At 40.7% G+C, this 11,203-nt stretch overlaps 1 protein-coding gene across 2 annotated transcripts; it reads left to right on the top strand.

Moving 5' to 3' along the window:
- Positions 1-69: 69 nt before the first annotated feature.
- Positions 70-10,526, top strand: LOC131891428 (RYamide receptor-like). Of its 2 annotated transcripts, none has more exons than XM_059240985.1 (9): positions 70-215; positions 4,320-4,514; positions 4,653-4,816; positions 5,760-5,933; positions 8,248-8,406; positions 8,493-8,567; positions 9,247-9,344; positions 9,672-9,762; positions 9,839-10,526. In XM_059240985.1, exons 1-9 carry the CDS (start codon positions 200-202, stop codon positions 10,133-10,135), a joined length of 1,269 nt encoding a protein of 422 aa, XP_059096968.1. In that variant the 5' UTR covers positions 70-199; the 3' UTR covers positions 10,136-10,526. The 2 variants fall into 2 exon arrangements, with proteins under 2 accessions (XP_059096968.1, XP_059096969.1); XM_059240986.1 differs by lacking the exon at positions 70-215 and adding an exon at positions 240-465.
- The last annotated feature ends 677 nt before the right edge of the window (positions 10,527-11,203 follow it).

Below are 11,203 nucleotides of genomic sequence, written 5' to 3' on the forward strand. Positions count from 1 at the left end.
ACTGTTCGACCAGAACCAATAGGGTCGAAACCCCATTTTTTCCTCTGTTCAAAGGCTCTGGTGATTGTGAGAAGCGAGTGTCGGTAATGGGGCCTCCGACGTTCAAACGCCGGTTCTCTTTCCCAAAGACAGAGCAGAGCGACCTCACGCCGTTCTCTCTCCACGAGCGAAACAAACCTTGAGATCGCAAAGCCTGGACATGAAGGAAGAGCCAAGTGAGTCTCTTGAATTCAAGGCTGGTCTTGCTCTCCATCTGTACACTTACTTGGTTGATTTTCGACGATTCTGCCTTTGTGTACTTTAGACAACTCATCCGCACACTACCCATGATTTGGGCACGCACAAAAATCAGTTGGATCAGTCACTTCAACAAAAAAAGTTCAGCATAAGTCCCTGATTTGTCTTCTATAAGTGAGCCTTTCAGCCATCCGGGCCATTTCGTGAGAGTGTCATAAAAGAAACGAGGTGAGAGCGCCATTGAGCATGAATGATGTGGTCCTGAAGCATGGAACCAAAGTGGGTTCCTTCACCACTATGAAGGTTTAACTCTAGGAGAGATGGAAAGAAAGTGGGAAAAGTGCTCTCTGCCTATGCCGTTACAGTACTTGGTCGGTTCACAGATCGAGAAAGATTGATCATTTCGACATCTCTTTCTGGCAATGTTCCAAAAATGCAGTTCCAACACTCCTCAACGGGACGCACACTTAGGATAGGACAAAATTATTAGACGTTTGAGCGGTTGATGTCCCGTCTGGCGACCGTCCACGCCAAAATGAAGGATTAGGCATGTAAAACAATGCTTAATGCCCATAATCTAGGAAAATGCGATTTGACAATGAGCGATTGTCGTAGATCAGCAAGGTTAGCTCTTTGCCTCGTTATGAACATCATTTTGCTGGTTGGTCGGTTTGGTGATGGTTCGCAAATGAGGATCCGTGCATGCAGTGAGAGCTACAAACCCTCGGGGTATTTGGTTCGACGAAAACGTCACTTTGAGAGTCTTTGACTATTGACTCGGCACTCATTACTTCGGTCTTGGCGAATATTTTGGAGACGACAGTTTCCCTTTGATAGGATATTGAACAATGTTTCCAACACTCAAACGGTTCCCATTACTGTCAGATTGACGCTAAAAAAACTGCAAACGTATAATTTTATGCCTATGGTTCCTAAATTTTTTGAAGGAAACAACACCTCGGAGCAAGGCTTTCAGAACGAAGAATATATTTTGTGTTATACGAAGCTCTTATCAAATCAATTAACTTGACAGATATAAAATTTCATAAAATTGAAAGGCTTTAAATGTACCTCCTACATTTTGTTCATCTTGTTAGATGTTGAGATGGAATTGAAGAGCAGATGCTTTCAGAGTTTTTGATGAAAGGCGTTTGACATCAATTTAAAAACGTTTTCTATGACCTTTGATGACACCTTAGCCACCTTTAAACCTTACTTTGGCTGAAGTGACTTTAGCGATCCTTGAAATTATATTTGCACATGGCAGATCTGCACATCGACTTCGAGTTCTTCAGCTCAATTAAAAATGCATATTTTTATGCCTGATTTTTTATGATTATTCATTTCATCACATTACAATTTAACTCCACGATCAGTTGTCTTTGGGGGCGGGTCTTCCTTTCCCTGTTGACCCGATGGACGGACCCTGAAGTCAAAAGAATTGGTTGTCTTGAAGGACAATAAAATTGATGCCAAGTCAAGAAAATTCTGACGGATTGTCAAAGCAGCCTCGCCATCAAGGCTCATTTAGGGGCTTTCAAATATCAAATAAGGATTACAAAAGAATGCAATTCATTTCATTCAATCTCTTTGAGCGCTTACTGTTCAATACCACCCAAGACGTTTTTAACGGTATGTAGGGCATTATTGGTGATGAAAAAAGACAAACCGAAGAAATCTGGTACATACGAGTACTTGTCAATCGGATCAAGGGATCGAGGGTCTAAGGGCCAATTACACTCAACTTACAAGCTCAAGTGCGTGATTAGTGGCATGGCCACTTTATGCGGCCATGTGAATATAGTTAACAGAAACTGGCAGGACCAGAGGCCTCTCTCTTTCGAAAGACTCCTGGTACGAAAATATCGGTTTTTGTTATGGCTAAATCATCTCAACAGTCAACCTTCATTACATCCATTAATTGTTTCGCGGATGGAAATTCTCGATTCAAGGAGATGTCTTCAAGTTGGTGTCATCAATTCAGAAGCTACGCCCATCTACCGGGCAAAGAGCTGCTCTTTTGAAAAGTGATTCGTTTAAAGAGGCACATTTGGCAACACTTCGGATAATATTTCAACTAACTTCCATTCAGTGTGGTCAAGGGATCGAAGCTTATGTTCTTCCATATGTTTTAGCATTATACTTTCATATTTAACACACTTCGGAAGTCACAATTTTGAATTTATTAATTGAGTTAGAGATGGAATACGTAGAGAAAGGCAGCTGTAAAAATGAGAATAGTTGGGTTTGCCTTTATTGAACTTCTTTTACACAACTTTGTGTTTCGTGTAAAGCGCCATCCGTGGTCAGATTATCGTTATTTTTGTTCATTTTGAACAGACGAATTAGTTGGAGCCGGTGGCAAACGCGGTCAAGCGGATAAGTGGTTGAGCAGCTCGTTCAAAAATTCCAAATTAATGAGGACAAGCTAGTTGCTGACTTTACTAAGGTTGCCACTATTCCCAACATTAAAAATAAAAATCCAAATATTTCAGTCAATTTGTTTCCAATCAGGGATGAGTTTGAAGGTTGAGTAATTTCCATTCTTTTCTTATCGCCGGCAATAAAAAAAAGCGAAATGGGCCGGGTTGCGGTTGCGGTTGCTTGGACAAGTTTGGGCCGAAACAAGTTTATTACATTTATTCGCAGTACCATGGTCTCTATTATGGTTTTTATGATTTGAAATCAATACTGAGACACCAAGGCATTCATTTCATTCAAAATATTCTTACTTGCTTACTTCTGTGTTTCACCCATCATTATCTCGTTAAATCAACGGAGTTTTTTGGTGGGTTGAGCAGAGCTTTGTCCACCCAGTCAGGACAAGAGGAGGAGAATCAGTTCCGTTGATTTAATGACTCGATACTTGAAATGCAGAGATTTGATTTGCGAGTAAGCAAGTAAGAATATTTTGAATGAAATGAATGCTTTGGTGTCTTTGTATTGATTCCAAATCATAATAACCTTGATACAGACCATGGTATTGCTTATAAATGTAATAAACTCGTTTCGGCCCAAACTTGCCCGAGCGGCCGTCGCCAGGCCAAACGGCCCAAGTCACCTTTTCTGCTGCCGGGGGATAAGAAAAGAATAGAAATCACTAAACCTCCAAATTCATCCCTCATTAGATCGTGTTCAAAAGCGTGTCAAAAATGCATTCAGACGTACTACATCACATAAATATAGATAATCAACTTATTAGTCAAAAACGTTTACCACCCATTGTTGCTTCCATATGGATGAAAGCAAGGAAGAAAACGTCCAGATCCCCACATAAGGGTCCAATTTCTAATCCATGGCTTATGTCATCTTAGCTTTTTCAGAGGGTCTTTATTTGTTGCATAGCATACAAGAAGCAAAGTATGTAAACAGATACTTTTTCAGTAGATATTGATGATGATGCTCTCAACGTCAAAATAGGTTCGTCAATTTTTCAGGTTGATCTTGGCTGTTTTAGGAATAGAATTTGTGATGAAATACTAGAGGAGGATAGTTTGTAGGTTTCGAAAGCTGAGACAGAATATTTGAGTTTGAAGCCTTTCAAGGGATCAAGCTTGTCGTATTACGTCATTTTTACTCAAAATTCAAACGTGGAGAATGTACTTTCAATATTGGAGGGCTGGATTTTGCGTTTCTCCATGGCTACAGTCATGATTTGTTGTTAAGCAGCCAACTAAAATGGCAAGATCCAAGTTGTTGATTTTCGATTTTGACAAAATAATTCCACCGAACTTACGTAGTTGGACCAATATATTTATGGAGAAGAACGCCCACTATCTTTAAGATGAGCACGTTTCTACTAAGGCTTTTCGAGTCCTCCGGCAATCGAACTTATGTCCTCTCAAAGACTCTCATGGCTGGCCCTAAGCAATGAGATTACCGATATTACCAGCTCCCACTCACTAAAGTATCATACAAAGCACTGAAAGCATCAAAGGGTCAAGAATGTTGTGGGTTGACGGCTTCCCCGAGAACCTGGAAAATACTTTCATTGTTGGCCAGGAGTTATGGAATGACCCTTTATGCCCAACTATCTTTGATCCTTGATTTGTGATTTGTGATTCGAAATTTTGTTTCTTCAGCCTTTGTTCCCATGAATTCGAGTTTGGAATCCCCGGGATCCAATGTCAATAGCTCAATGGGCGAAATTGAGACCACCAAGCAGATTTCTCAATATCAAAGCCATCACATTGGGACCGTGGTGCTTCTTTGTCTCATCTATGGCCTCATCTCACTCACGGCTTTTGTGGGAAACGTCCTGGTCCTATGGATCATCGGTATGTACTGTACCTTACAATACCTTAAAGCACCTTAATACAGTAATCCATTACTATAATATAGTTTGCCAAAGTGCAATTGGATTAGAATGTCCTGTAAGGACCACCTAATCTGAATTGCTTATTCCCCCCTTTCAGCCACGGGAAGACGTATGAACACTGTGATAAATCTCTACATCGCGAATCTGGCGGTGGCGGATGTGATCATTGCGGTCTTCTGCATTCCGTTCCAATTTCAAGCGGCCCTCCTTCAGCGATGGAACCTGCCCGCTTTCATGTGCAAATTATGCCCATTTCTTCAAGTAAGTCGATCCATCCAACTGTTTACTTCACTCGGCGGCAGACCAAGGTCATGGGGGCTTTTTTTGGAACCCTAATCGGGTTCCAATCTACTCGAACAAAGAAGGCTTTTGTCGCCATAGAAATCACAATGGATTCAAGGTTAACTAGCAAATCAACTCCCAAGAATCGGGTCTTGTCGTTAACATACGGCATTTTCTCCCGGAATTTCGACGATTTCGCCTTCTTGTGTTGCGTGAGAGACTTTGTCTTCTCAAGCAATCAGACAATTTCGAAGAAGCCGACATTTGATTGGCCAATATTTGGGCTCAATAAGATTAAATTGATAAACATGTATGTGAATGCGCTTGAAATTGACAGCAGACAGACTATATTTTGGCTCTGCAGTGTCTTCAAATCAGTATATTTTCATAGAAATAAAGCACCAAGATACACACATTCTTGATGCGCCCTCTGTCGTGCGGATATGCAACAGATCCTAAAAATACTCTTTCAAACATAGACAAATGATGTTATTTCTTGTGTCAATGACATCTACGAATCGCCGATCCATGTTTGTGGGACACCAAGATTTTCAGGATCAGCTTTTGAGTTGCGTCACAGAGGGCGCAGCATGTATTGTATAAGAGTCCTCTGCGTTTCATACTTAGAGATCTATGTGGACTGCGAACGAAAGCGAAAATTTCGTTTCTCATGAACCATTCACTTAATTCAAAGTTAGCACTCCATGGACCCCACATAGTACATGGGTTTTTGTATTTCAAAATAGGCTTCAACTCGACGTTCCGTAGCACGTGGTAAGCATGAGGGTTTTTGATCCCTCTCATTGGTGAACTTGTATTATTCTGACACACTTGAGACAGCAAGCATCTCGAATATGGCATTACTTAGTCGCTCAAGCCCTCGTGGTGGTCTAATCAGTCCATTATTGTTATCTTCTTCCAGCACTTGAGCATCAATGCCAGTATCTCGACCTTGGTGATTATCGCTTTGGACCGATATCGGGGGATCATCTTTCCCTTGAGAGGGAGTTACTCCAAACTTCGCGCCAAGGCCCTCATTACGGGCATTTGGGCAATCAGCATTGCTCAAGCTATTCCCAATTTGATTGTATACCATGTAAGTTCTAAAAATATTTAAGCGTGAACATCATAACTAACATTTTGAAGGTACTTTGACCCAACTCATGATATCAAAGTTGGGTCTTCCTTTTGTAGGTTTGTTCGTTTTTGTACCATGTTCACATGCATTGATTAGTATTTCTTAAAAGCATGTTGCAAGTCAAAGGGGTTGTCTAAGCCTCCGGGTTTCAAACCAATGAACAATAGATTATGGCACACCAATTCGTAATCTGAAGCCAATCTATTCTGCTCACAATCCCGTTGTATGATATCTGATAGCTTTCTTTCACGTGTCTGATAAGATCTAAACTCAGTATTCAAGGCAAGTTATGAACAGCAATCTTCGATCCAATTTCCCATATGATTTAAAAGAACACAGTCGAACACACTTTCTAAACAGGCCACTCGGCAAGAAACTAGCCCTTTCTTTGAACAAATGGCAATAATTTGGGATACAGATGACGCCAATTGAAATCGTTCATTCTCTAGTCTATTTGAGCCTCAGACCACACCCCGCAAACCCGCAAAGATGGGCCCAGCATCGATTAGCAATCAACCCATCAGACGTGTTTAACAACCAATCTTGTCATGTTTAGTATTGGATTGATATTCAATGAAGCTTGCCCTCCGCAAGAAAGATACCGTATTACAAACAGAAAAGTACCGCACGCATGTACTGAATATTTTGAAACAACCTATACAGTTTTTTTGGCAACGATCTAAATTCTAAAATACCTAGTGCAATTTGGCAAGTCTGTGGTTAATACCATTTAAATGCCGTTATCTAGATTTTCTGTACCATTGTCAAACGTGCAAATCGAGTGACAAGCAAAAAAGCGAAAACTTGCCTAGATTTAGTCGAGCAACGTGGCGAGACATTGAAAGCCTTTGGAATCGACCAAAAACTGTGACCAGGAGACTGACTAGTAAGGCTGCTGAAAACCAAAAGAACGGCATTTGCATTCAGGCGAGGGTCAAAAAAAGTGTTCACGTGTAAAATGGAATTGGAATAGTTTTTGGTTGGCCATTCAAAGCATAAGAACAAGGCCAAAGGCTGGCTACCTTGGCGCTTGGTGCTGAATATAAAAAAAAAAGATTATCACGAGAAGCAGTTAAGAGCCAATGTGACAAGAATTGCCTTTGAGGCAAAGATGAAACATCAATGCACCTGATACACTCAATGCCCATTTCTGATGCCTTTTTATTCTTCATTTTTGTACGGCGAAAATTGGCCCGATTTATGTATGGCGTTCCGGGTCAACCATTGTGTGTTCTCTCGCAGAACTAAAGTTGATCCTGGTCCAAGTCAAATCCAGGTTAAAGGACATTCGATCCAGCCACTGATTTAAAGACTTTACATTAGGCTGGCCATTATGGATGGTATAGGTTTTACAACGATGTTCGTGCTTACTGTCCTGTCATTCCCTCGAAATAATGATTAAAACATATCAGGAAATCAGGACGGGAAGTTATACCACCGTCTGAAGAAAGTGTAGTGCATGTCCGGAATTTTTTGTCAGAAAGCCAAGCCAGGAAACAGTTGAACAGGGATAGGTTGACTACACACAGTATCTAAAGGTAACAGAGTTGGGAGAAATTGTGCGTGTGTGACTTAAATGAAAATTGCATGGCTTGGGGCCGTTCGAATGTTTAAAATTTGTTAGGATCTTAGCCTAGAACTTTTTGCTCATGCATTGTAAATCTTCAACGTCAAGAGGGTCACCAGGGTGACGTCTCTCATTAGCTTCAACTTCGAAATGTTCTTTGCAAGGAATGTACCCGGCATTGCACCCATAGCTAAAATTGGGCAAATTTAACATTTCTTTTTAGTAGCTCACATGATATGCCGAGAATGAAAATCGTCTTGGTCGTTTGAATTCTAGTTTTTGGAGACACTTATGATCGAATCTGAGAGCAATTTTTACTGGATTCGCTACGGACAAGCGTGATAAAGCCAATCCTTCTATTCATTACAATCATATTACGATTTAGTATGTTCGATTGTGGTCACCTTTAATGCAAAAACTGGTCTAGTGAACTGAGGCACCTGGAGTTTGAGTTTTCCCTACAGCAATAGAATTGGCCATAGATTTTTAGACACTGGATGCCGGACGTCCGACCACTCGTCTGGTAAAACAATACAATGGATGGTCTCGTGGGAATTGATCACAAACCGGTTTATTGTACTGCTTAGCCAACCAAGTGGTTGGTCGTCGGACATCCAGTGCCTTTAAATCTATGGATTGACCTGTCAAGGATTATCAATCAAGGAATCAAAAATATGTCACGGTCTCAACCGTTCTCCTTTCTAGGTGAGGCAGTTCCAGAACTCCAATGGAGAAAAAGGGTGTATTCTTGACAAATCTTTGATATCGAACGATGCTTGGCGAGATTACACCCTGTACATGGTGATGCTTCAGTATGTGATTCCAGTGGTGGTCATTTCTATGACCTATGGTCATATGGCACTGGTCAGTACTCACTCTCTGGTCTTCAGTATTTTGGACTAGTAACCATTGACTCGTGATGTATTCATACATGTATTTGTTCCCTCTAGGTTCTGTGGGGTATTCAAACACCGGGAGAAGCTCACGATCAAAGAGACCTGGCCATATTGGCTAATAAGAAGAAGGTGGGTCTCAATAGAAGGCATGATGGAAATAGCTCCAGTATTGATTCGCTTTACTTTGGAACAAAATAACCGAGAAAAGAACGAGGAAGCAGATTAGAGGAACCTAAAAAAGTTCCACGGGTTGAACAAAGTTTTTATCTGCCTCTCTCAGAAGGATGATAAAACTTAGTCTGACTTGAAACTAGGGAGAATTACGATGAAACAAAAGCAGTCAAACACATTCTTCAACACTTCAGATGGCCAATCAATGCCAAGGCTTCCCTCACTTTTTTTGCATGGCAAAATGCGCAGAAATTAAACTTTACGAACCCCAGAAGAGGGCTTATTAAAATGTGTTGTGTCTTTCCTAGCACCACTTAATTTATGTTAAAAGTTTCTGTTTGAGCGCTATGACTGGAAAAGAAGACCCTTTTCAAGGAGAGTGTGCGAATAGATTCAAATCCCGCCCTCGGAAAGATTTTTTAGATGATTCCTTACAATTGGCGAAAAGATGACTTTGTTTATTTCCGCAATTGAAATTCAAAATGTTCGCAACAATGTCGCCTGCTTCATGCAGTTCTTGATAGACTTCGTTCAGTGATGATTTTGGTAAGAAAAAGAAATGTACTGACGAACCCAAAAATTAAAACCTGTGACAATGAGCAGTGATCCAAATTGTTGAAAATTTGTTTTTTTTTAGGTTACCAAGATGCTGTTGATAGTGGTTATCACCTTCGCCATTTGTTGGTTTCCATTCCAGTTGTTCAACTTTCTCTATGCCGTTCGATTCCCGACCGAGTAAGTTGCTTTGCGGGTTTAATATTGAACTGATAAATTTTGAAGGGTTTGTAGGTTCTCCCAAAATGCGCGTTTAGCCTCTAAGGTCGCTTCAATTGACTCTAAAACCTGGATTGGGACATAGTTGCCCTTGAAAACGAAGAGTATCAGTTACTTTTCTAGACTCTCCCAATACGAGGGCTCTCTCATTCCCTCAAAGCTTTTTAGTGAAACACCTTTTGAACTATTTGACCCTTTGAAAAGCTTTACTTTCCTTCAACTGAAGTACGAGAGATGGAGACTGGTAAATTTGAAATACATCAAAGACTCTTCTTCCGTTTCTTTCAGCTTTCCGGGCGTGAACTACTTCTGGATGGCCAGTCATATCTTGGCCATGAGCAATAGCTCGTGCAATCCCTTCATCTACGGGATTCACAACGTAAGTATTTCTGATCGCGCCCACAAGTAAGTAGCCAAGTTCGAAATTAAACAAAAGGTTTGGGTTTCCACTTTAGGAAAAATTCCGACTTGAGTTCAACCGAAAGTGGGCGGCGTTGTTGGGGAGACCAGCCCCACTTGAGAGAGGCGAGGACAATCAAGCTACGGCTACTCAAGGCAAAGGACTCCGTGTTGGATCCGTTCTCAATCGGAAGGAATCACAAACGCCCCCCATTCATCTGAAATTTTCCTCTGCCCAAGGCTCGTCTTTATCTCGCCATGTACGGAAGTCTATTCATCAGCAAGAGCCCGCGTGGGAGTTGTGTCAGTTTATGAGTGTCTCCCCACAACCAAGCCAAAATGTGACCTCGTGAACCGGGTGCCAATCCAGCCATCCGGTCTGTCTGATAATGCTCATGGAGAGAAATTCAATTGTGAATCATGTACAAAGATGTGCTCTTCGGACAAATCTATGTGTCACGTCGATTTCAAATGTCATTACTCATTAAACGTTTTCTAGAGGGATGTTGTGAGACTTTGACCACGGAAGGATGGACAATAATTAGCCGGTTCTTATCTATCTTGTTGCGTGGGTGTGGAGACTTGGGCTTTTCTCTTTCAACTTTGGTTATACTTCTCTGTTTTCAAATATGTTCCTTATTTCGGCAACACATATAAGACAGCTGAGCATATTGCCTGAAATATATATTTGTAAAAGTTTCTATGATGTAGAAATAAAGAGCATCAGGCCAGATGTTTGACAAATCTGCAGGTATCTCAATCAATTTCTGTTTTACATGCTCTAGTTTAAAATTCTGTAGGAAGGTATGTGACTCTCCAAAGCTTCATTGGAAGCCGAACTAGTTGAAAAATAGAGTCCAATAAATATTTCAAAAGAAAATGAAAAATAATTATCGTTGCATTTTGTCAATGTTTGTCCTTTATAGGGTGCCATCTATTGGATATGTTTAAAACTAAATCTGAACATGATAGGCCAAGAATACCTGTAACAGAAGGGATTGCACATGGCCTTTGGCGAAGCTAAGCCACTTTGTGATAACAATATTTCAGCTCCTCAGAAGTTACAAGAGATGCTACCGTTCGGTATGAAAAAGCGATTTGAAAGAAAAAAATAGTTTTTATGATAAAATTTTGAGCTATTTTACTGTAAATGAAAATGTCGAAAGTTTCTAATTTATCTGTTAAAAAGCTTAGAGTAACTCTCAGTCTAATAAAAGGTGTGCAGTTTGGCCTTAAATGACAGAACCTTCCTGATTGTCTTCATTTATTCATCTGTCAAAGAACTGTGACAAAAAGAAAAATCGGCCTAGCTCCGCTGATGTCCACTCCTCTAGTTAAAGGTCCTTTTGAAAAGGCTCACTACATCTTTTTTCCTTCATGGCGTATCACCCTTGATGTATTTACCAATCAGACATGGCCTA

Source organism: Tigriopus californicus, chromosome 12, assembly GCF_007210705.1.
Source record: "Tigriopus californicus strain San Diego chromosome 12, Tcal_SD_v2.1, whole genome shotgun sequence".
In the NCBI taxonomy this organism is placed as follows: domain Eukaryota; kingdom Metazoa; phylum Arthropoda; class Copepoda; order Harpacticoida; family Harpacticidae; genus Tigriopus; species Tigriopus californicus.